This window comes from Galeopterus variegatus, unplaced genomic scaffold (assembly GCF_000696425.1).
Source record: "Galeopterus variegatus unplaced genomic scaffold, G_variegatus-3.0.2 Scaffold1092, whole genome shotgun sequence".
NCBI lineage: Eukaryota > Metazoa > Chordata > Mammalia > Dermoptera > Cynocephalidae > Galeopterus > Galeopterus variegatus.
In genome coordinates, this window is record NW_007727203.1 from 391044 (window position 1) to 417669 (window position 26626).

Below are 26626 nucleotides of genomic sequence, written 5' to 3' on the forward strand. Positions count from 1 at the left end.
CACGGGCTGGCCCTAGAATTGGTAACTGTATGTTTTAGAGTTTAAGGAACTACCAGCTTGTTTTCCAAGTATTTTACATTCCTACTAGCAGTGTATGAGTGTTGCAATTTCTCCACATCCTTGACAGTACTTGTTACTGAATTTTTGATCATAGCCATCCTAGTGGGTGTGAAGTGGTATCTCTTTGTGGTTTTAATTTGCATTTCCCTGATGGCTAATGATGTTGAATATCTTTTCATGTCTATTTGTATATCTTCTTTGGAGAAATGTCTGCTTCTGTCCTTTACCTACTTTTAAAGTGGGTTGTCTTTTATTGTTGAGTTCTAATAGTTCTTTATATATTCTAAATATTAGACCCTTATCAGACATATTATTTGCAAATATTTTTCCCATTCTTTAGGTTTTCTTTAGAGCATTAATAATAAAAGTTTAAATTTTGATGAAGTCCAATTTATCAATTTTTTTTTTGGTTGCTTGTGCTTTTGGTGTCATATTAAGAAATTGTGATCTAATCCAAGTCACGAAAATTCATGTCTCTGTTTTCTCCTAAGAGTTTTATAGTTTTAGCTCTTATATTTGGGCCTCGGATTCATTTTAAGTTAGTTACGTATATGCTGTGAGGTAGGGATCCGAATTTATTCTTTTGCATGTGTATGTCCAGTAGTCCCAGTACTAATTATTGAAGACTTCTTTCATCATTGAATTGTCTTGGCATTCTCGCTGATATAAACGTGAGGCTTTATTGACTTATTTCTGGATACTTAATTCTATTCTATTTGTTTATATCCTTATCCTCCAAGCAGGGCCATTGTATTTTAAAGAAGAAATCTCAGTAAGGTCATTCTTTAACCCAAAGTAATCAATTCAAGGGTTGGAATTAGCTCCTCCTCCCCAGAGTTTAGAACTCAGTGTATTTTTCATCAGTAGCCACCAAGATTGTGTTCAATGGGGTCGTGGTTTTTTTTGTTGTCGTTATTATTGTTTTTAATCAAGGTCATTTGTTTGGCAGCGGGGTTGGTTAATCAAAAACGTTAGCTCTAGCGTCAGAAGCGCTGACATTCAAATCAACATATTTAGGGAGCGTTGACAAGCAAGGCTGGGAGGAGACAAAAGAAGTATCTTTGCTCAGCCTTCGGAAACGCGCAAGGTATCGGAGGGGAAGGAGTCTAGGCTGTCAGGATGTCTCCAAACATTAAGACTGGGACCAGAGACCTTCCGCCCTGGGGGATGGGCTCGGGATTGAGGCGCTGGGCGGGTCCTAGGAGGAGCTGACGCGACTGTAGCTCATTCGCGCGACCACCGGTAAAGCTGCTCCTGAGTCCTCCCACTTCTGGACCGCCCCCCGATCCGTTTTCCCGCCTCATCCTTCCTCTCTTTCCCCACCCCTCCTCCCTGCGCGTAGCGGAAGTGACGCGAGGCGTAGCGGAAGTCCCTGCAGTCGCGGTGTTGTGCTGTGGGGAACGGGGACGGATTTGTAAACCCCGGAGCAAGGTTCTGCCTGCCCGAGGCCGCTGCTGTGCAGAGACCCCTGGGTGAAGTCACCGTCACCATGTCTGACCAGGTACCGGGCTGGGAGCCATCCAACTGCGGTGGCCGGGGCACTACCACGCTGGTCCGCCTGCCCCTGGGCTGGGGCCGGGGTGGAGGTGCGGGGGATGGGAGCGTGCAATGGGGGAGGGGGCGGCCGGTGGGGACTGGGCAAGAGAGGAAGGGGAGCGGACTAGGGCCGGAGACGCCGGGGACTGCCGCGGGGCTCCCGGAGCCGCCCCGCCCCTCTCCGGGCTCGCTCGTCACCCCCCGTGCCCCAGCGCTTGTGGTCGCGGCCTGCGTCACGTTGCCCCCCTTCTTTCTCTCGGGTCGACCAGGTGCAGAGCCCCGCTTCCACCTCCTTCAGAGGGTCCTTGGGGAACCCGTCGGACTCCCTCCAAAGGACTGATTGCAGAGGCAGCGCCCTAGGCCCCAGTTATGTAACGGGAGAGAATCCCTGACTGGGAGGCTCCGTGACCCTTAACAGCGGCTGGAGTCCACTTTCTGCCTCTTCGCCCGGGAGGGCGGGAGGCGGCCTGGGGGATGTTGTCGGATGTTGGTGGGAACCTAGAAAGCGCTGCTTTGCGCTCGGATTGCAGCTAGGGCCGGGCCGCCGCCGCCGCTCTTCTCCGAGTCTTTTTTCGGGGGCGGGGAATGGGGGGGTGCAGAGCTGTCGTCTCTTTTCTGTACTTTCCCATTTCTTACTCGGGATTGGTTCATCAACTCTCCAGTTGTAGGAGAGCACTCAAAATAACCGAGAACAAAGTAGAACAAAATTCCTGGAGCAATAAAAAACATTTTATCTGGTCATTAACCTGAAGGTGACTTGATACTTTTGAGGAAAAGGACAGGAAACCTTTGTGTATGTAGAGCAGTTGCAGAACATTTGCAGAAAGCTGCCCATTATAATAGAGCGCTTCAACTCAACGTTAGTATGAAGTATTTACTTGGGATTTGTACTCAGTCAGGAGTGATCGATTTTCCCTGACATATTTTCTTCCTTATCCTGTTCTAGTTAACTACGTTCATAGCTAGTTTTTTTTTTTTTTTTTTTTTTTTTAAAAATGACCGGTAAGGGGATCTTAACCCTTGACTTGGTGTTGTCAGCACCACACTTAGCCAGTGAGCGAATCGGCCATCTGTATATGGGATCCGAACCCGGGGCCTTGGTGTTATCAGCACCGCACTCTCCCGAGTGAGCCACGGGCCGGCCCACATAGCTAGTTTTTAATTCATTAGATTTTTGTCTGGTTTTCGTTTTGTTTGCTCAGACGACTTTGACTTTTTAAAGTATTTTCGGACCTTTCGCTTGTTTTGTGATGGTTATTCAGAAAACTGGTTTTCATTCAATTCCACGATGTACTTGAACTTTTAAATTTAACACACTTATTCCCTTGGCTTTTAACCCAGTTTTGTACCACTTGGTGAGAGCAAGTGAGGTTTGTGCATATTTGTACTATTGTACAAAAAGGACACTTATGTTTTTAAAGCATAATCATAATCTAGATAGTTTTGGATGGATCTACCTACTAATAAACTAGATTAATTCCCAAGTTGGTGTGGGAATGGCATTATAAGTATCTCCCTAGATAGTTGTTTACTTGGTTACCAGGGAGGAAAGAACAGGTGTAAATACTTTTCATCAGTCTTTTATTTTGATGCTCAGAAGTGGCTAGGAAGCATGTGGAAATTTACTATAGACTGATGAAAGAGCAAGATACACAAATAATTATAAAATAAATTGTAGAATTTATTATTCCAGTTTGTAGTCAGGTCATTTAAGAAAGACAGGAAGGAAGAAATAGAGGACCTAGGACACAAACAGATTGTTTTCAGGGAGTCCATGAGACCAAAACTATTTTCATGTTAATACTAGGACGTTATTTGTCTTTTTTACTCTCATTCTTTCATGAGTGTTTGGTGGAATTTTCTAGAAGCTAAAATGACCTGTAATAAGATTGGAATTTGGAAGCAGATGTGAAAGTCTCTTAAGCCAGACGTTAAAGAGATTTGCAAAATTGTAAAACAGTGCCACTCTTCTCACTAATTTTGTTTTGAAAAATAATTTTAACAAAAATATGTATTTGTTAACATTATTTAAAAATGAATTAATAAATATTTAAAACATTTCTTAGTTTTAGTGCTTAATATTATAAACATCAATAGATAAAACCAACCTAAGAAAAAGGTTTATGGGATTCTATGTAATTTTTAAGAGTGTGAGAGTCCTGAGATTAAAAAGTTTGAGAATTGTTGCTCTAGGCTGATTGACCAGCATCGTTATTAATAATTAGGACCCAGTACAAGTTCATTGTTGGGTGCTAAGTATTTAAAGAGGTATGAAGCTGAACGCTTAACCTGAGGTTATAAGTGAGGCAAGAATCCCAAATTAACTACTGTGTTACGTCAGCATGAGACTGAACCACTCTCCCTAAAAGACAACCTTAATTTCAACCAAATTCTTTGAGAAAGATGTGTTTTCTGAAGCACCTCTCAGAAGGTTATTGTCTGGTGCTAAGATATTGAAACTGAGTAATAATTTCAAGTTAAAATAGGTGGGCATTAAATTCACACAAGTCTTAAATTGCTAGGTTCTCCAATTTCAACCAAATTCTTTGAGAAAGATGTGTTTTCTGAGGCACCTCTCAGAAGGTTATTGCCTGGTGCTAAGATATTGAAACTGAGTAATAATTTCAAGTTAAAATAGGTGGGCATTAAATTCACACAAGTCTTAAATTGCTAGGTTCTCCAATTTCAACCAAATTCTTTGAGAAAGATGTGTTTTCTGAGGCACCTCTCAGAAGGTTATTGTCTGGTGCTAAGATATTGAAACTGAGTAATAATTTCAAGTTAAAATAGGTAGGCATTAAATTCACACAAGTCTTAAATTGCTAGGTACTCCATTGATTAATGAAGAAGGATTTTTTTGGAATTTGAGTGAAATACTTTAAATTGTTAACAATTCCAGTATTATCTAGTGAATTTATGGACCATTGTTAAATAATCATCTAAAATAGGTTCTGAACCTAAGGCCCATAGACTCTGAGGGCTAAGAATCCACTGAAATTGTCTGAAGTGTTTTGTGAATATTCGTGTATGTGTTTTTTTTTTTTGAGGGAGAAAGGGCCCATAGCTCTCATCAGAGCTACGTGGTCCCTCAAAAAGCTTAAGGACCATCTGATTGGGTGTTCTCTTTTAGCCTAATCTCACCTTGCTACAAAATAGAGCACTCATATAGAACCAGAAGCTTAATATCAAAAGGGTAAGGGTAGTTTGTAAAAATATTTTCCCTTCCTTTTTTCTTGTATTTGAGTTTATAGTGTTTCTTTTTTAATACCAAAATCATCAAAGGCAACTTGGACCTCACTTTTTCAATTCAGGTCTGTTAATTATAACTACTGGATGACTGATTTACTTCATTCTTACTGAATCTGTATTAATAGAGTTCACTTTCCCCACCCCAGAAAGAGATTGATTAAATGATTTCCTTTTATTCTTGTCAAAGAATTCAAAGCATTGTGTAATTCTGATTATTCGTTGTTGCCTAACAAACTACCTCAAAATTTAGTGGCTTAAAACAACAGTTTTTTATTTTGCTCATAAATCTGCAGTTTGGCCAGGGCTCTGTGTACTGGTCTCATCTCTGCTCGTTGGTGTGTGGGGCCTCCGTTGGGATGATTCAGATGGCTAGGAGGGTGAAACAACTGGGGTGGGATTGGATGGGGCTGATTGAGTCTCAAAGCCTCTCTGAATGATCTCATCATGTGTTTTCAGCATGGATACCCCAGGGTATTCAGACTTATGGCCGCTCAAGGCTCACAGAGAATGAGTATTCCAAGAGGACCTGGGTGAAAATAGCAAGGCTACTAGGACCTAGCCTTGAAAATCACTTCTGTATTCTGTTGGTCAATCAAATCAGCAAGCCTAGTCCAGACTGAAGGGAAAGGCATTTAGACTCCATTTCTCAATAGAAGAAATAACAAAGAATTTGCAATTATTTTTAACCTGCATAAATTGTGTTTCTTCTGTCATGATAGCATTATTCCATGTAGTGTTTTTTTATAGCTCCCTGTTGTTGATGTTTACTGATCTTAGTAACTATTAGATTGAGGTAGCAGGAGACTATGATGAACTGGTTGTTTATTAAAATTTGTAATTATGTATGCTACTATTCATATCATAGAATAAGTATGTTAAACTCTAGCTATTGTGCATGCAGTTAGTGGTATGTACCTTAAACATTCCATGCCCTGGAAAGGAATGATATATATTGTTTCCAAGGCTTCTCATGTCCTTGCCCTTGAGGAGGGCTTTGAACACTAGTGTGCAGAGCCCAGGACACAGGAGGAGAAGGAGGAGAGGCAAAAGGCTGAGAAATGAGCAGGTTGGCTAAGTCCATCTTCTCCCTCCGCACTGAAGGGAAGGGGAAAGGGTGAGGAGGTAAACACCCAGAGGGCAGGGGTGGGGAAGAAGAGCACATGTGGTTTGGGTTTTCCTCCCAGGCAGCTCTGAGTTCTGATAGACATGGACAGGAGAGAAAGGGGGATTTTTAAACACTTTTGAAGAAAGCAAATAACCAGTTTAGGCTGTTTTGAAATTATTTAGAGCAGCTGGATTCTTTTTTTTTTTTTTTTTTTTTTGTCTTTTTTCATGTCCTGCAACGGACCGCAACCCTCAGTGTCGCGCCCGTACCAGACCGGGACCGGCAACAGGATCGCAACCCTTGGTGCTGCGCCCGCCCCTCGCTCAGCCAGTGAGCGGGAACCGGTCTGTATGTGGGATCCGAACCCTCGGCGGGAGCGCCACCACACTCTCAAGCGGCGCACTGTAGCACTGCGCCACCGGGCCGGCCCGGATTTTTCAAACGTATAGGTTATACTAAAACACTTTCAAAGAAAGTGTTACTTAAACAATATTAAATAGTATTTTGGAAACTGAATATGATCGTTATGGTTAGAGTACTCATTAAGGTTAGTTGAGAAGTTTACGTTTCAAAATTATAAAGCAGTTGTCAAATATGTCGTGACACCCTTTAGACCCCATAGCAGTTAGGATATCTCTACTATAACTTTTTTATATATAGTGTTAGAATTATTTACATTATAAGTGTTTTTCTCCATTAGACTGTTTGCTTTTGAGAGTCAAGAATCAGGCTTTATTTATCTCTTTTTTCTATAATGCCCAGCAGTGTCTGGATACTTATAAGTTCTTTGAGGGAATGTGTGGTCAGATTCATTCATTCATCAAATATTTATTGAATGTCGGTATGTTCTCAGCACTATTCTAGGCCCTAGAATTGGAAGGTTGCCTCAAAAACATGAAGCAGCAGGTATCTTTTTCCTCTTTTAGTCCCTTTGATGTTGTGTTGTTATTCAGGGAGGGTTGGTTGCCATGGAATAGTTTTTCTTTTATGATGTTTCTGCATACCTTCTTGATCTTTACTTCTATTAGCAATAGAACTGGTAACTTTATCTGCAATATTGAATCATTAACTTCTTCCAGGATTGTTATAATTTTCTTTTTTGGTGGCTGGCTGGTATGGGGATCTGAACCCTTGACTTTGGAGTTACAAGGTGGTGCTCTACCCAACTGAGTTGATAGGCCAGCCCTGAAAATTTTCTCTTAAGACATCTTAGCATTCCGTTCGAGAATTTCCTGAAATTGTGATTTTTTGATAGATAATTCCGATATTATTCTACTTCTTAAAAAAAAGTTGTAGGAAAGTTCACACAAATTCTGTTATTGAGTACCGTAGTTTTACAGTTTAAACTTTGGATGTTCCTGTAACTTGTGTTCATTTAACATATGTTGTGGGCTGGCTGATTAGCTCACTTGGTTAGGGCACGGTGTTATAAAACCAAGGTCAAGGGTTCGGATCCCCTTACCAGCCAGCTGCCAAAACAAAACAGACAAAAAACCCCAAAAAAGATATGTGGTATTCTTATATTTTTTGACTATTCTTTTTGCATTCAGTTGCTTTCTGAGCTAATGAGACTCTGAAGGAAAGGACCCAAAGAAAGGAAGGGTGGAGTTCTGTTAGCTGGGCTTGCTGTTCTCAGTATCTAGGGCCGGTTATTTTTAAAGGTTTTACTGAAGATTAATATACCTACAAAAAAGTGCAAGCAAGTGTAAGGTTTGCTGAATTTTCACAAACTGAAGACATCCATGCAACCAGTGCCCAGAACAAGAACCAACATCCTGACTTAACACATAGATCAGTCTTTTGTTTTTATACACTTTAACATTTCATAAGTGGAATTGTACAATATCTACCTCTGTGTCTGTCTTTTGCTCAGTGTTGTTTAGAGATTTGTCTATTATTATTGTGTGTATGTTATTAAATCTTATTGCTGTATTGAATTCCATTGTGTACTACAGTTTGCTTGTCCATTCTTCTTTTGATGTACACTGAGGTAGTGTTCTAGGGCCTGTTTTTAACATGAGCCAAACAATACCTATTTATAGCACCTTCTGTGTCAGGATTGCTTTTGGACTGAGTAACAGAAAATCTGTAATATGGTAGATTAAACAAGTATGCTGTTAATTTTTCTCATGAAACAGGAAGTCTGGTGAGGCAGCTCCACATGCCTTCATACTTTCTTCTTCTCTATCTTTAGATGCCTTTCCCTCTCATGCTTGTTTCCTTGTGGGCACAAAAAGTCTGCTTTGTGTTCCAGGCAGGAGAAAAGTATGTCTTTATATCTCATTGGTCAGCACTGTGCCACATGGCCATAAAAGAAGCTGAGAAATACGTATTTTAGCTGGGCAAATTTAGCCTTCCCTCTGTAAAGAAGGGGGAAATAGATATTGGATAGGAAATTAATAATGTGTGCCACATCTCCAAATCTGTTTGCTAATACTTTTGATACAATCAAGCCAGTTTGTTCCAGTCTTTGCATAGGTCCATAGTCTGGTCTCAAAGAGTAGGGCTTATACAACCAGTAAAATTTTCAATTATAATTTTTAGTTTCTGAGAAGCTGTGTATGCGTGTATAGGGTCAGGGTTGAATGTGAATATTCATTGAAGGTTAAATGTAAATATTCAGAAGGCCCACTGTCTTGACAGCTTTGACTTAAACCTTGAAGTTATGGAGTTAAATCTGGTCAGTTTTATTCCAGATCTCTAGTATTGTCTCATTAAGTGTAAACATATACAGCATGAAGATGAAGATGTGTATTTTTGTGTTTTTAGAATTACAGTAAATTCATTTAAGTATGAGGGAAGTGACTTCATTGTAATTCTGGGTTTTTACCTTTTCATAATGAATATAAGTATTAGAATTATTCAATATTACCGTTATTGAGCTTTCTTCTTTAGGAAAAAAATGAAATTTATTGATGTGTACAAAATTTTTGAAACCTTGAATGCATTTTTAGTGCAATTTTTTATTATGGAAAATTTAAACATACTGTATATATAAGGTACTTCAAAAATAGACTCAAAAGATAACATTAATCCTTCTGTGAACTTTTTAAAGTACCCTGATCTAATGAACCACATGTACCTGTCTCTTGGCCAGATGAAATAAGATATATTTCACGTATAGCACCCCTCTCCTCACCCTCATGTTATTTTGAAGCCAATCCCAGACACTGTATTATTTCTTCTGTAAATATTTCAGTATTTATCTCTAAAAGAGAAGGACTTTTTCTTTTAACATAACCACAATACTGTTATCACACTTTAAAAAATGAACAGATTTGTTGATATGATCAAATAAGAGTAGATGAATTTTTAATTTGTTTTTGGGTTTCCCCAGAATTCCTCTTCTTTAAATAAGAATGAACAATACTTGTAACAGCTGGGTCAGTGGCGGATTGGGGTTAAGTGTGATGCTCTGTCCCTGTGACTGAATTGTCCATACACTGATTGCCAGTCTTCTTAGCAAAGGTCTTGTTCTTTTGACTTTGAAGTGGCATAATAAAACATTTCTTATGAATTTGTACATTTGTAAAGGGACATTGGTAAAGGGGAACATTGTGCTTTCTATCTTTTCCAGTCTAGTTCTTTTTCCAAAGCTAGCCATCTATTTCCAAGTTGTTCTGTCTGTAACTTGGAAAGTCGAGTTCATAGTGCCTGGTGCCTGGTAAATTCCTTTACCACTCCAGTTGTTAGGGTTAAATCTCTAGATGACCCAGACCTGAAAATTTAGAGGTTTTCAGTTCTCTCTTTGATCTTGTATGTACACTTATTTTTCTTTCCATCACCAGTTTCTACTGGAGCTGTGTACCCTTTCAAGCCAAATTAACCAGGCCTCTCTGGGATTCTCTTTTCTTTGACGACCTAGTGTCTCAGACCCACAGCTGAATGCTTTCACTGTTTTGTAATGAGAGTGTCATATACCATTCTGTATTGGCTGCTTTTTTACAGGGGAGAGAAGGAAAGAAGGTATACAAAAGACACTGAGATCACTGGAGACAAACTGGCCATTTTTGTCCAGGATCTTCTGATTTTCCAGGCTAGTTTGTCAGAGGAAAAAAAGAGCACATGAAAAGCTGGATGACTGCGTTAAGCAAGCATGAGGCTATTAAACAAGTGGTAGAGATGACCATTACTACAGTGGTTTAGAGTTGGGAAAAGATTGTTAAAATGGAGTGTCTAGGGAAGGTTGCAGCTTATTTCTGGAAGTTTGAAATGAGTGTTCACATGTTCCTATGAAGTCGAAGTGAATTATTTCTTTTTCCCAATGGTGAATATAAAAAAATGGAAAGATCTTTGTTTGAACTCACTATTTCATACAGAAGTATGAAGCATGAGTAAGATTTTGTGGTATGATACAGAAAGTAGTGCTGTCAACTTATTAATTCAGCAAACATTTAGTAATTGCTTAGTATTTGCCTAGCACTACAGAGGTTGTTATAAAGATGAAAAAACTTGGACTTTCCCCTTGTAAACTTGTAGGGAAGACAAGACATATCTGTCGTGGAAAACATTAATTTAACAGGCATAACAAGTACCAGGCTCTGTGGTTGACCAGAAACATAAAGGAAAGTAAGGAATGCCAATAAGGAACTCAAATTTGGTGGGAGAGACAGATATGCAAACAAGTGATTATAATAGATAAAAGCAAGCAGTATCAGACCATTTAAGAGGGTGATGAGAGAAATCGTATTGTAGGAAGTGATATCTGAGGGGTCTTGAAAGGGGAATAGGGTGGGAAAGGGCATTCCAAGCAGAGGGGATGCATTTGGTTTTGGAACTTTCACGTTGAGGTACCCAAGGGACATCTAAGTGGAGATATTCAGGCACTTGGGTAAATGAGTGTGAAACACAGTAAAGTTGTCAGGTTGGAGGGAATGATTTCGAGTCATTAGTATCAGAGAGGTAGTTGTAATCAGGGGACAACCAAGGAGACCAAAAAAAAAAAAAAATAAAGATAAAACAAAGATTTGAAGGCACAATTCAGAGGCAGAGCAGCATTTAAGGAAGTGGCTGAGGTGAGGTGAGAATGGAATCTTGAAAGCCAAAGGTGGAGAGTTTCCTAGGAAGAAGTCATCAGTGTCTATTGTTTTAGAGAGTTAAAGATGAGATGTGAACGTGTCCATTGGATTTAGCAATAAGGAGTTTAACTGGTAAGTGTTGGTGTTGGCAGCATCAAGTGGAATGGTGGCGTGTAAACCAGATTACAGTGGGTTGAGAGTGAAAGTGAGGATAGCAAATTCTGAGTACTCTCATAGGAAGTTTGTTTATGAAGAAAAGGTGAGGATAGTTAGAGAAGTAAGGTCAAGGGGGCGGTATTTTTAAGTTGAGAATAAATGCCATAAAATATGTGAACAAATTGCAAATAGGAGCATTAAAGGAGGATATTAATCTAATTTGGAAGATTGGGTGAGTTCTGTGGTTCCTAGAAGAGTTTTTTTTTTTGGTGGCTGGCCTGTATGGGGACCCCTTGACCTTGGTGTTATAACACCGTGCTCTAACCAACTGAGCTAACTAGCCATCTCCCTTAGAAGAGTTTTTTAAATTACTGGTCTTCAGTCGATGTGTGGGATATCCTTGAGATGATTTCAAGAGAGACTGAGAGAAGGATATGTGAGGGTACTTTTAAAAAATTCATGGAAAAATAAAAGATAGTATGAATCTTTCCATGAACTTTTTGAAAATCCTTGTATATATTCCAGGTAAAGGAAAGTGTGGCCTCAAAGGGCTGAAGATGGAAGAATCCTGAGGGACATATTAGGGGAGTAGCACATAGGTCCAATTTAACAGAATCCTTGGGTTTGTAAAGAGAGTGGTGAAAGAAAAATTAGAATTGAGCTTGGTGGTGGAAAAACTGAGTGCTGTGCTGTGGAGTTTGGGTCTAGGCCTTTAAGTACTGGAAGCTATGTATACTTTTTGATGTGAGTAGTTATAGGATCAGAGAAGCTGTGTTTTAGAAGAAGAGTTCTGAAACACTGGATGAGGGATTGGAGGAGAGGGAAGAATTATTTTCTCCCGAGTAGCCTCCCTCTATAGCTACTCTACCTAGGGTACAGGAGCAAAATCACTCCTATTGTGCTGATGTATTGCTGCTAGGGGAGGGGGGCTGTCCTCCTTTGTGCTAACTTAAACAAAGCTTCTTAACACCCCCCTCTCCTTCCAGTTACAGAGGACTCAGGGCTTGGTTGCTGTTTATTGCCCTTCACTGCATGGAATAAGCTGTCTTTGCCCTCTAGATACTTAAAGGAAGAAGCAGCTGCTTACTGTGAATATAAATTCATAGAAATGTGGTGGTGAGACTATATTTGAAGACAGTCTTCTAATTTTCAGGTGAAATACTCTCTTGCTAAAGAAGGTTAATTTTGCCTGCTTCCATTATATTCAGTAGTCAGCAAATTTTGAAAGCACTGTAGAATAAAAAACAGGCAAGAATTCATACTAATGAAATCAATTCTGTTATCTAAGCATTTCCCTAGACTCTAGCCTATATCTTAAGCTTAAAAGCTACTTCTAGTTTTATATGTTATGTTAATTTTTGAATGTTAAAGAATTTAGTATAGTTTTAAGTTATTGGCATGAGATACACAGGTAATGGCTTTGTTGTTTTACCTGTAAAATACAGTATGGTAGCTATATTACCAAGTTTGGGTTAACTGTTCGAAATTATTATGAATAATAAAGAGTATATATTTAAATAAGTGGGGAATTTGGTGGCTAAACTAAGGTGTGTAGCACATGGGGGAAAAAACTACTTTTACCACAGTGTTGGTGAAATTTTCTGATGTACCCCTTTTACTAAAAATGGTTTACTTATTATTCCTGAGATACTTTATGATGGAGATGTTTTAACTAGTTTATTCTGTTAACTTCATTTTCTTTTCAGTATCCCTTCATTTGAGATTATTTTGTAACTCTCTCTTTTCCTTTTTTTGTCTCCTCTTTCCTTTTCGTACTTACCCCGTTTGTGCTTTTTTCCTAATTTCAGTCCAATTCCCCTAATATTTTTTATCTTAACTTGGATGTAATGCTTCAGATAATCTAAAATAATAGATGATGTAGAACTGATTTGACTTAAGTACATTAGGCCAGTACATTTCTATTGGGTTTTCCTTCCTAAATAGCCTTTGCTTATGCTAATATGATTACTTTACATTTCTTAGTACAGTTTTGAAACTGGAGTAAACTCCTCAGGCTGTGAGAAGATAATCTTGAATTCAGAGTGTTTGGCTAAGAATTCTTAGAGGATGATGAACTCCTTCTGGCTAATAGAAGTTGACAGTAGGGCAGTGGTTTCCAAGATGTTCCTCTGGCCAGCAGCATCAATATCATCTGGTAACTTGTTAGAAACAAATTCTTGGCCCCACTCCAGACCTACTGAATAAAAAATTTGGGAGTGGGGAAGTAGTTTGTTTTAACAAGTCTTTCAGGTGATTTTGATGCATGGTAAAGTTTAAGACCATTACTGTGTGATTATTATTATAAAAGAGACCCATTTTTTGATTTCTAGTGAACCGGTGTTTGGGACAGTAATTGACTTAGTACCTTTTTTGCTTAATTGACTGGCAGAGAAAAATAAAAATGCTCTTTGTATTCTCAGGCAGATTTTGTACCTAGAGAGAAAGTAATGGATATTCATAAGTAAGTAATTAAAATAGCATATAGGAACTTTTAACTTGAAATTTACTTTTCTTTCAGGAGGCAAAACCTTCAACTGAGGACTTGGGGGATAAGAAGGAAGGAGAATACATTAAACTCAAAGTCATTGGACAGGTGAGTTTCATTATTTTTCTCCTTTGACTCTCTTCCAATGTGTGAATAATTTCTTACACACAGGATTTAAGTAAGACAAGTTTTTTAAAAATGGCATTTTCATTTACTACATGTATATCTGTTGGAGGTGGAAGAGGCTGATACTGCTTTTTTAATTACTCTGCTAGGCAGGTTTATGTCACCTTAGTTTCTTGAAGTAGAATCTTTTTCTTGGTTAACATGCTTCAGGGGCATGGGTTTTTTTCTTTTTTTGGATCCCAGTTTAATGCCATAGATCTATATGTCTGTCCATACGCATGGTTTACCTTGTTAAGAACTATCCATTTGTAAGTATTCTTTATATTATTTGGATTTTTCTTGTCTATTGTGTATGCTGTGGCTATTTCCTCTAATGTGTCTTAACTTTTGTTTATGGTACCTTTTACTGGAGAGATGGCTCATGTTTTTATTAAGTCAAATTTATCCATCTCTTTTTTTTTATGGTTTCTGGGTTAAAATCTTGCTTTACAATAAAGACTTCCCAATGCCAAGATTAGGAGAAAAAATTGTCTCTTAAAAAGAAGAGGAAAAACTTTTTTTTAAAATGTTAGCTCTTTAATTCATCTAGAAGTGATTTTAGTATATGGCATGAGGTATACTATAGAATTTTATCTATTCCTGAAATTATCCATGGGAAGAGAATTTTTTTCTTCATAGTTATTGTCATAAACAAAAATATTGTAAACATGAAACTTCTTCTAATAGACATTTGTGAACATGATATGAATGAGGGTACTTCAAAAAGTTTGTGGAGGTGGGCTGGCCTGTTAGCTCAGTTGGTTAGAGTGCAGCCTTCAAACAACAAGGTCACGGGTTTGGAGGCCTGTACCAGCCAGCTGCTAGAAAAAAAAAAGTTTGTGGAAAAATGGAATTAAAGGAAAATACAAATTTTTCCATGAGCTGTTTGAAGATCCTTAGTACAGTCATGCACTGCATAACTAAGTTTTGGTTGACAAAGGACTCTATATACAACATTATAGGATTATAATGGAGCTGAAAAATTCCTATTGCCTCATGATGTCATAGCTGTTGTAATGTCCATAACGCAATGTATTAGTCATGTGTTTGTGGTGATGCTAGAGTAAACAAACCTACTGCAAAATATGTGGAGGAGGAGTGCTTAGCTTTCCCACATGGGGGTGATCCTCCCAGTGGTAGTTCAGACTTTTAAGAGAGAAGGCCAAGCATTTGACATATTAGATCTGATCCTAAGTGAAAGGGTTATTGTCTCCTTTAGAATTCTTGCATTTTTAAATGATTCTCACCAATCTCCATAGCAAAATTATAGTTAATAACAGTTAGCTAACACTCATTGAGTCCTTGCTGAGTGCCAGGCACTATCCCTACCTGTAATTTAATTTCCATAACTTTGTGGGGGTGGTATTATTGTAATCCCCATTTAACAGATGAGGAAAATGAGACACAGAGTGACTTAGTAACATAACTAAAGGGCCCATGCTCATGCAACTAAGACCAGTGTAGATAATAGGAATATTCATTGTTGTTCCTTTTCATAATACCCTTTTGCACAGCAATGAAATTGTCTTATGATGCATTTCTCAGAATGTATTTTCATCGTTAAGCAATGCATGACTGTACTCGAAAGTGCTGGCTTTGGGGCTGGCCCATGGCTCACTCGGGAGAGTGCGGTGCTGATAACACCAAGGCCACGGGGTTCGGATCCCATATAGGGATGGCCGGTTAGCTCACTGGGTGAGTGTGGTGCTCACAACACCAAGTCAAGGGTTAAGATCCCCTTACCGGTCATCTTTAAAAAAAAAAAGAAAGGGCTGGCTTTGAAATTTTACAGTATGCAAGTGCCAGTGTTTTTTCTGATTATTGTCTGATAGTTTGCTTGACATTCTGGGTAGGAGAAAAGAATCTGTGGTCACACAAATCAGTTTGACTGACTCTGGTTCTTGTTCATTTTCCTCATGCAAGAGAAACTATTCCATGGGGTGAATTTTTTATGGCAGGAATAAGTTTCTCAGTTATGTTATTTTATTTTATTTATTTATTTATTTTTTAAAGATGACCGGTAAGGGGATCTTAACCCTTGACTTGGTGTTGTCAGCATCACGCTCTCCCAAGTGAGCTAACCGGCAATCCCTATATAGGGATCCGAACCCATGGCCTTGGTATTATCAGCACCGCACTCTCCCAAGTGAGCCATGGGCCAGTCCTTCAGTTATTTTAATGTAATGTTATATTATGGTATATTTCTCTCTCTGAGGTTTGACCTGTCTTCAGTGACACTTCAGTTGGAGGGGGGGTACTTTTTGTTTGAGTTGCTTTTGGGTGTTTGTGATAATTCATCTTTTATTTTGACAATAGGATGGGCTTGTTGTAATGAAGGAATGATCTTTTTTTTTTTTTCTTCCCTGGATGGCCAGTACAGGGATCGAAACCTTTGTGTTATGAAATGCATTCTTTGACATACTTATACTGCTAATTTTAACACCCAAGACAGATTATTAAATTTCTTTTGTAATGGGTATAAAGCAACTACGAGGGTGCTTAGAGTGTTTTAATAAAACCTGTAAGGAATGCAAAAAGAATATTTTGGTAGAAAAATATAGGTGACAAGGTTTATATTTCCATTTGTACTATATGTATAAATAATTTGGTTTAAGCAAAGCAAATAGTTTATACATACAGAGATAAATTTTTTCTTTTATCTCCTTAGGATAGCAGTGAGATTCACTTCAAAGTGAAAATGACAACACATCTCAAGAAACTCAAAGAATCATACTGTCAAAGACAGGTTTGTATATTGTGGTATTAAATATAATGCTTTGTCCTTAATTTTTCTTTTACAGAAGGTTGTCAAAAGAAAAATAATTCTGTTTTATTATTTTCACCATTTGCAACTCAAGGAAAACACTCCAATTTAATCATTTCTTATACCCTATTTAATTGCCTTTTCCCTCTTCCGGCCTGTTTCTAAGTTTGAATCAATAAGATGTGGGACTAGCTTGAAGAATAACTTAGAGTTGTAAAGACAGTTCAAATGAATGTTTCTATAACATCAAGTACATAATAATAAAGGCAAGTAATTTTTGGTGATTACTATGAAATTTCTTTGTACTTCTAGCAATAGGTGTTTAGCCATATGTTAAATTTAAGTATCAATATTATTAGTATATTATCTTTGTATATAGTACTGCAGATTGCTGCTAATTGCATTCCATATTTTCAACCTCAAGAAATTTTCTCTTCTTAAAAAAAATTTGTGTAGAAGTCTAGTTAATTTATTAATACCAAATCTTCACAGATTCTGGTCTTCATGAACTAGATTATTAGATCAATAACTAACTCTTTGAACCTTCCTGATTCAAATTTGGGCTCCACCACTGTCTGGCTGTGCAACCTTGGGTAAATTATTTAATCTCTATGTGCCTTGTTTCCCCTTCAGTAAAATGAGAATATTGTAGTGCCTCACTCATGAAGATGAAATGAGATAACTTACATAAAGCTCTTAATGTGGTGCCTAAAATGCTCAATGAATGTTACCCATTATTATTATTATTAATAATAAAATAGATTTTTAAAATAAATGTAATTGAAATTAATAATATATATTAAATATAAGTAGGAGCGAAGGTATATTTTTAACTGAAATTATGATTTAAATTAATAGGCAAGAACTATGTTTAATCAGTCTCTATAAAAATTGAATTGTATTATATGATATTAACTCAGGTTTTATAGATTTTATTTTTAGAAGGTTTGCTTTTAACAGTTTAAATTTGTAACTTAAAAATAATTTTTGTCAGAAGAAAAAAGATTAGGTGTTAGGATAAGTAAGACAAACATTTTTGTCTCTCTGTTTTTGTAGATTTTAATTGTTAAACTCAGTAAAATCTCATTAATTAGGGTTCAGCTAATTCATATTTGTAATAATTTCGATGGGAGCTAAAGTTGACCTGAAATTCACCAGAGGAAAGGAATATTTATTGAATACTCACTATGTACACTGACTGTACTATAGGTACTTAAGATACATTATCATTCAGCCCTCACAACAACTCTGAAGAAAATTCATATAGTCTTTCATCCCATCTGTAGACGAGGGAATTGATTATTGAGGAAAAGTAGTATAAAATAAAGAAGTTAAACCACTAAGCTAAAGTGAAAAGTAAACTTACCCCAAATTGAAGGTGCTAGCTAGGTTTTGGGAGGTGATTAAAATATAACATCAATTTAGAGTCATTTCCAAGTTCTTTTTTATGCTTAAGAGTGTACTTTATGTCTTTAGAAAACTGTTTTTATACTTAAGTTCACAGAGGCTTGATAATTTTTTCTTAGGTTTAATGATATACAAGGAACAGGAAACTTAATTTATTTGAACCGTGCAAAACTTACCCATGAGAGAGAGATTGAAAAGCTGCATATAAACTAAATATTTATTGAATCATTTTACTACTTTTATTTGCCATTTTTATTTTATAGATTGGTTTCTAATAGAGATTTTTTTGAACTCAGTATATGTTTTTTAAAAAATTATATATATATCAAAAAATATTCTGCCTTTGTCAGTTATATTTATTTTATTATTTAATAAAAACTTGGAAAGAATTTAAATCAAATGAAGGGTAAGTTTGTATGGTCTCAAATACTTATGTAATAGTGTATATTGAAAAATAGTTGTAATTTCTTTGGATGTTCTGAGGACACTGTATATAAACACCCATAGTTAAAGTCTTAATATATTAGTTATTGAGCAAAACTTTCATAATACCTTTGGCCATAATAAATTATTTTTGATTTGTACTTACTAGTGAAGTTATTTTCCTTTAAATGAGTTATCTTTCCCCCTTTTAGCTGTCATTATTGAATAAGTGATCAAAAATATATATTAATATCTGTTGTAATACTCATAACACCATAACAGGTTTACTGTAGCTTATCTGGCTAGCTATCGTGCTTTGCCAAATTTCTTTGATTTAATCTGCTTACAAAAACAATTTTGCTTGTACTATTGGAAGCTAGTGAGTGTGCTTATGCGGTTTCTGATTTTTATCTTTTATGCTAGCTCACAGATTTAAGGGGAAAATGAATGGAGCAGTGGTCTAGAGCACAAGCTTAGAAACGGGTTTGGGCTTAAATTCATGGCTAGCTTCTCTAAGCCTTAGGTTCTCTAGCAGTAAAATGAAGATGATAATACCTGCCTTCCAGGGTTGTTGCAATGAACATTTATGATTATGTATGTAAATAACTTGGTACAGAGAGGGCCTAGCAGATAGTTGGTACTCAATGTATGGTAATTATGATAGAATTAGCTATCTGTTTTTTTTTTCCTCTGAATAAAATGACTTTATTTACTTGCTATATCAGCTCTCAAGATACATATTGTTTTATATTATGTAGTAATTTTTTTTTTTTTAAAAGATGATTGGTGAGGGGATCTTAACCCTTGGCTTGGTGTTGTCAGCACCGTGCTCACCCAAGTGAGCCAACCAGGCCATCCATATATAGGATCCGAACCTGGGGCCTTGGTGTTATCAGCACCGCACTCTCCCGAGTGAGCCACGGGCCGGCCCTTTTATTATGTAGTAATTTTATTTTTATTTATTTATTTATTTATTTATTTATTTATTTATTTATTTTTTTTGTCCTTTTTGAGACTGGCCGCACCGCGCTCAGCCAGTGAGCGCTGGGAGCGCACCAGTCATCCCTATATAGGATCTGAACCCACGGCGGGAGCACTGCTGCGCTCCCAGCGCTGCACTCTCCCGAGTGCGCCACAGGCTTGGCCCGTTTATGTAGTAATTTTAAACTAGAAGTTTACTAATGCATTCTTTTTATACTAATGCATATTCAAACGTGCATTTATCAGAAGGATAAGTTTTATTTTATTTTTTTGCTTCACATATATATTTTTTTATTTTACTTCTCAAAATACATTGTACTTGATTATCATGTCCCTTTACCCGTTCCTCTCCACGCCCTCCCTTCCTCCACCCACGTCATATCTGTTCTCTTGACTTAAATAGTTCAAGGAATTTTTGTAGTTATTGTCTTCTGCTCCGCCCTTATTTGTTTGTATGTTTATTAATTAATTTTTTAGCTGCCACAAATAAGTGAGAACATGTGGTATTTCTCTTTCTGTGCCTTACTTGTTCCACTTATTATCATTTTTCCTAAGTCCATCCGTATAGTTGCTAATGGTAGCATTTCATTCTTTTTTTATAGCAGAGTAGTATTCCATTGTGTAGATGTACCACAGTTTCCTTATCCACTCATCAGATGAGGGACATTTGGGCTGATTCCAGCTAGCTATCTAGTTTTATGTTCTGTGTAGCTTGTTAAGTCTTTCATGCTTGCTTTTTGTGCATCAAAGTTCCTATTATGTCTTCTAAGATTTGGGTGTGTATGTTTGTACGTATATATATTTTTAATTTTTATATTTTACCTTTTTAGGGAGTTCCAATGAATTCACTCAGGTTTCTCTTTGAAGGTCAGAGAATTGCTGATAATCATACTCCAAAAGAAGTGAGTATAATTTCTGTCTGAATCCAGAAAAATTTTAAATTCTCTTAATGATTTGGTTCACTGGTATTAAACTGCCCCTTTGTTGAATATTCTCTGATTTAAATGGTATATTATTTGTCAGAGAGGAAAAAATAATCTTTTGTTTTGAACTTCCCATATATTGCCTTCAAAAGAGCCAATAAAAGGGAGGAAGAAACTGGGAATTGAATACTGAAACTACCATAAGGCATATACGCTATCTTTTTTGAATATGGACAGATATTCTTCCAATTTGGCAGATTTCTGGTACTTTCATGGTGATGGTGACCTTAATGGTTGGATTTCTGATTTTTGGCGATTTTCAGAATGTTAATACAGCTTAGTGTATATTAATATGTTTGGCTTTGTCATCTTGTTTCATTTATTAAAAAAATACTTCTGTGTCTTCATTTAATTGTTTTATAGTATGGACTGTTTTCTTTGCTTATATATTTCACCTTCTCCCCCCAGTAGAGACATCTCAAAGTAAAGTGCATGTATTTGTGCATGTATTTGTGTATGTATGTGCATATGTATGTATATACACAGATTTCCCCCCTCCATATACAAAATAACATTTCTGATGTTTCTGATAGTGGGAATGATGTATTGTTATTATTGATTTTTTATTTTGACAACATTTCACACTTATTGGATTGTGATAATAGTAGAATATTCTCCTGTATACCTTTTCTCTAGATTTACCAGTTATTATAATTATGCTGCATTTGCTTTATCACTCTATGTCATTATTGCTGAATCATTTGAGATTAAGTTGCAGATATCATGACCTTTTATCCCTAAATATTTCAGTGTGTTATTTCCTAAGAGCCATAGTTCAGTTATCAAATTTAGGAGATTTAATATGGATACAGTATTATTATTGAATATGTGGTTAAGATAGTCAGATTTTGCTGTTTATCCCTGTAAGGTCCTTTATAGCCATATTTACTTGACCCGTCTATGATATGCATTCTAACTAGTTGTCATGCCTCTTTAAGCTCCTTTAATCTGGAACAGTTCCTCAGTCTTTTTTATCTGATATTTTTTATTTATTTATTTATTTATTTCCTTTTTGTCTTTTTTACTGACCGGTAACGGGATCGCAACCCTCGGTGTTGCGCCCGCACCGCGCTCAACCAGTGAGCGGGAACCGGTCTCCACATGGGATCTGAACCCTCGGCGGGAGCGCCCCCACAGGCAGCGCACTCTCCAGTGCGCCACCGGGCCGGCCCTATCTGATATTTTTTAAAAAGTACAAGCCAGTTTTCTTTTTATTTATTTATTTAATATTTTTAAAAATTTTTATTTTATTTTTTTCGGTTTTCTTTTTAGAAAGTCCTTCAGTTTGAGCTTGTTTGTTTCTTCATGACTAGATTCAATGTATTTTTGGCTGGAATACTACATAAATGGTGATGTGTCTTTCTCAGGGTATATAGTATCTGGAGCACATGAAGCGCCTTATTGGTGATGTTAATTTTGATCACTTAGTTTAAGTTTAGTTTTGATCACGTAGTTCTTTTTTCTCTACTGTGTAGTTCCTATATTTTCTGTTGTAATTAAGTAATTTTAGGGACATACTTTGAAACTGTGTGACTGTCTTCTTTCTCATCAAACATTCCACGTAAGTTTAGTACTTTCTTCAGCACTTCCTCATTTTCTGGCCCGATAAGATGTTCCAAACTCATCTTGTACTTTCCTTTTCCTAACTTGGCATATAATCTCTGGCACATGTAGATACTTAATACATTTTACTGACACTTTCCTCACTGTAATTAAGAGATTATCTTTTCAGAAGAATGTTGGGGCAGTAAGAGAGAGCAGGTATTTAGGGAGTGACTTGTGCTGTTGTTCACTTGTCTCTGCTAATGTACTTCTGGAAGCTTGTAGCTTCATAGTCTCTATAGCTTGAGGACATGTGCTGTCTTTCTGATTTGAAGGTTCCTTATAATGTTTGGAATTTTATTCCTTGTATTTATCAGGCTATATGTGCAATTAAAACTAAGTTTTAATAGCATCTCTAATTAATAATTATTTTAATATTCATACATGGGTACTTCAAAAAGTTCATGGAAAAAATAGAATTAAAAGACAATTCGAACTTTTCCATGAATTTTTTTGATGACTCCTCATGTATGTACCACGACCAAGACAGCCTTAAAACTAGAGCCAATCTGATCACTTTAAAATCTTAAATCTATATAAATCTGTTATTTTTAGATTTCTTAACATTTTTTTTCCTTTTTGTCTTTTTTTCGTGACCGGCAATGGATCGCAACCCTCAGTGTCGCGTCCGTAGCGGACTGGGACCGGCTACGGGATCGCAACCCTCGGTGTTGCTCCCGCACCTTGCTCAGCCAGTGAGCGGCCGGTCTGTATGTGGGATCCGAACCCTCGGCGGGAGCGCCGCTGCGCTTCCCAAGCGGCGCACTATAGCAGTGCGCCACCGGGCCGGCCCTAGATTTCTTAACATTTTAATTTTCATATTCTGTAATTCTGCACAAAAATATCACCTATAAAATACAAAACTTTTCTCATTGGAGTTTACTGATCTTAGGCTTTCCTTTAAAATTTTATTTTTCATTTGTTTTTGTGATCCATTGTAGTTTTCAGCAGAAACAATGTAGTTTTTGTTTTCAGTCTGCCTGTTACAGTGTTTCTCAGCCCTGGCTGTACACCACATTCAACAGATTCAGTCTTTTATCCTTACCTGAGGATGATGTCTGGTTTCTGTGTGATATCATGCTGCCTCATGTACTGTCTTTTCTTTTTTTAAGTAAAGAATGCTCATAATTAAGAATAAAAGTAATAAAAATCCATACTATCAAAACATATAAAATGGGAAGTAAATATATCCTGAGTACCTCTGCATTCCCATTTCTCAGGGGCAGCCGTTGTTAATAGTGTCTTCAGGAAAAAAATTCCAGAGTATTTCAGTGCATATAAAGTACAATAAAAAAAAAAAAAAATTGCTCATGCTTAATGTTCTGTAAAAAGCATTTGAAAGGACCCCCTTTTTTTCCTGCAAGAATTGAGACAGGATGAGCTGAAAAATGTAGGTTATAAAACCAGAGGTATTGAATAGGAGTAGATGTACAGATAAGTTTTTTAAGAAAATATCTTTTCATTTTATCATTACACAATATAAACATTTTTTGTGGCCTTTTACCAATTTCTCCCTAACGTCCTTCCCTTTTCCCACTTCTGATGTCCTCAGTTCCCTTCAGATAAGTTTTTTGCATTGAGAGGTCACTGTCAAAGAAAATAATAGTTATATACCAAAAGGAATTGTAGGTGACATGTGAACCACTTAGAAATGAATCCTTAGGCAGTATTTTTCTAAGTAAAATCACAAATATTTTATTTTTATTTTGGTGGTCTGGCTGGTATAGGGATCAAACCCCAGAACTTGGTATTACCAGCACAATGCTCTAACCAACTGAGCTAATTGGCCAGCCCCTAAAACCACATGTATTTTAAAGTGAAATCAAGTTTTTTGAAAGAAATGAGATTCTATCATATAACTACATCTAAAAGTAAATATGCTTTTTAGAAAATATGCCATCAAACTGTTATTTAAGCTATTAACTACACATTTCATTAGATTTAAAACTTCTTTAATGCACTTGTCAAAAACACTTCAGTTTTATATAGTGAATAAACTAGAAAGTGAAATTTATTCAGGACAGTCAGACGAATGACTGGATAGACATAGACTCTGCAGGAAAGACATACCTCTGTATTCTTTAGATTAAAGGAAACAGCATTCTTAATCTTAGAGGAGGAGTGTAACTATGGATCACTTTTGTATCTTTTTGACCTTTAAAATGGTGGCCACATAATTGCAGCCAATTTTAAATAGTGTTTTTATATTCTACTACTAACATATTTTTCTTTCCTCTTATAGCTGGGCATGGAGGAAGAAGATGTGATTGAAGTTTATCAGGAACAAACGGGGGGTCATTCGACAATTTAGATATTCTTTTTATTTTTTTTCTTTTCCCTCAATCCTTTTTTATTTTTAAAAATAGTTCTTTTGTAACGTGGTGTTCAAAGAGGAATTGAAAACTGGCACCCCATCTCTTTAAAACATCTGGTAATTTGAATTTTAGTGCTCATTATTCATTATCTTTTTTTTTCATTGTGTTGATTTTTGGTGATCAAGCCTCAGCCCCATTCATATTGCCTTCTCCTTTTTAAAAATTACATGTGTGCACAGAGTGGCCACTTTTTTCAGGACTGTTCATTTTCAGGCTTGTGGTGATAAATAAGATCAACCAATGTGAGTGTTCACAATGACTTTCCAGCTGGCCCTGAAGTTCTGGCATGTGACTGCTTCACTCCTGGACTGTGACTATTCAGTAGGAGATGGAAGTTTCTCAGAGAACTGAACTGTGGAAAAATGACCTTTCCTTAATCTGAAGCTACTTTTAAAATCTGAGGGTCTGGACCAAAAGAATATCAAGTTGGAGTCGAGATGACAGATATGATGACAGTAATGACTAACTCCAAAGATGGCTTCAGTGAAGAGAAAGCATTTTAAGATTTAAAAAAAATCTTGTCAGAAGATCCCAGAAAAGTTCTGATTTTCATTAGCAGTTGTTAAAGTTATTCATGCAGAAGTATATACAACAGAACACTGCTCTTTTTGATTTTATTTGTACTTTTTGGCCTGGGATATGGGTTTTAAATGGACATTGTCTGTACCAGCTTCATTAAAATAAACAATATTTGTAAAAACCTTACTAATGTTCATTTTATTTTAATTGTATAGAAGAAAAAAGAAAATGCCTAAAATAAGGTTTTCTTTCATAATACTGGAAATTGTTTGCACACTGTACAATTTTTTTTCTTCAGTACTATACAGTGATAATGATTTTGAAGCACTGAAAGTTACTGAAGTGCCTTCTGAATCAAGGATTTAATTAAGGCCACAATACCTTTTTAAATATTCAGTGTTCTGTTTTTAAATCTTGATATTCTTGTATAATGTATATATTTGGTACAGTTACCAAATTAGGTTGAATTTGGGTACTCCAAAAATTCTTAATTGATTTATATTGCTAACTTCAGTTCTCCCTTTAACAATTTACAAAATGTTCTCTGCTTAAAGTTTGGTATATTTTGTTTATATTTTCCTTTTATTTCTTTATATCCTAAATATTTAAACTTTGTATAAAATTAAAATACCAAATTAATTTGTTCCTACTAGAGGGCCTAACTTTTCCTTTTAATTCTTAAACGAATCACAGAATTTGGTATATCTATACACACACATAATCCAATTTTGTTATGTTATAATAGAATGTCATCTGACTACTTGAGAAGAGCAAATAAAACCTATCTTGAATGCATTTTATCAACTGTTACAGCTTAACATCCCTTACTCAAGTCATTTTTCAAACCTATCTTGAATGCATTTTATCAACTGTTACAGCTTAACATCCCTTACTCAAGTCATTTGTCGAAAAATAGGTTGGCTCGATCTTTTAAATTCTTGTATTTGATCCTAGTTGAAAAATCATTTGTATTGTGTAAATTAGAGCTTCTGGACTGTCACCTGGCATTTGTCATTATATTCATTAAGTAGTGACTAGGAATTAGGCCCATTTTTAGAAAATCCTCATAAGTTGGATATTTCTGTCAATATTGAATAACATCTGATTGGCTGTTTGAGCTGTTGAGAATGCTTGAATATGTAGTTTGGGATCTCAGTTTTGTTTGTCTCTAAGTCTCTGAAGTCTCTCAGCATTTAGGTGGTGAAGCTTAGCTACTGGGAAAGTAATTTTCTTGTTTTTAGTTTATTGGATTCTTCTAGACGCATTGCACTCTGCTATGGTTAACTTAAAAATGTGCTTATTTGATGTGCTGATAAAATCGGCATTTCACAGCAAAAATTTAATAGAACATCAGATTTGGAAGGGACCTTCAATAACATTTAGTGTAGCCACTCTTCTGTGGTGCTTGATTGCGACATCCTAAATTTGTAAATGAAGGGAGAAAATAAAGTCAGTAATGGTAATTTCCTTCACAAGGATGTTTTCTTTGAGTGTTCATTCTATTTTTGGTTGAATTATTTGAGATGTTCCTTTTTTATCTGATTAAGTACGGTTAATTGATTGAATGTGCAAGTAGGGTTGACAGGCTTGAGAAAAAGTTTAAATGACATATTTGAATTCACTGTGACTGATATTATCCAGCGTCTTGGCCATTTTGTTTCTAATAAATTTTACATAAAATGAGTTAAAATAAGCATGAAATCTAACTAAGCAAGCCCAGATAACACAGTATTACAGAATTCAAATTAAGCTTGATTTCTGGGTCATAGAGGTGCAATTCCTGCAGAAAGCAAATACT

At 36.4% G+C, this 26626-nt stretch overlaps 1 protein-coding gene across 1 annotated transcript; it reads left to right on the forward strand.

Moving 5' to 3' along the window:
- Positions 1-1401: 1401 nt before the first annotated feature.
- On the forward strand, positions 1402-25014 carry SUMO1 (small ubiquitin-like modifier 1). Its single transcript, XM_008574718.1, has 5 exons — positions 1402-1561; positions 13643-13717; positions 16443-16520; positions 20180-20251; positions 24177-25014. The coding sequence occupies exons 1-5, from the start codon at positions 1550-1552 to the stop codon at positions 24243-24245; spliced, it is 306 nt and encodes a 101-aa protein (XP_008572940.1). The 5' UTR covers positions 1402-1549; the 3' UTR covers positions 24246-25014.
- The last annotated feature ends 1612 nt before the right edge of the window (positions 25015-26626 follow it).

Excerpts from the sequence above, each read along its gene's own strand:
- SUMO1 (XM_008574718.1), top strand. Across the intron at positions 13,718-16,442 it reads AACTCAAAGTCATTGGACAG|GATAGCAGTGAGATTCACTT; the intron begins GTGAGTTTCATT and ends TTATCTCCTTAG. Across the intron at positions 20,252-24,176 it reads ATAATCATACTCCAAAAGAA|CTGGGCATGGAGGAAGAAGA; the intron begins GTGAGTATAATT and ends TTCCTCTTATAG.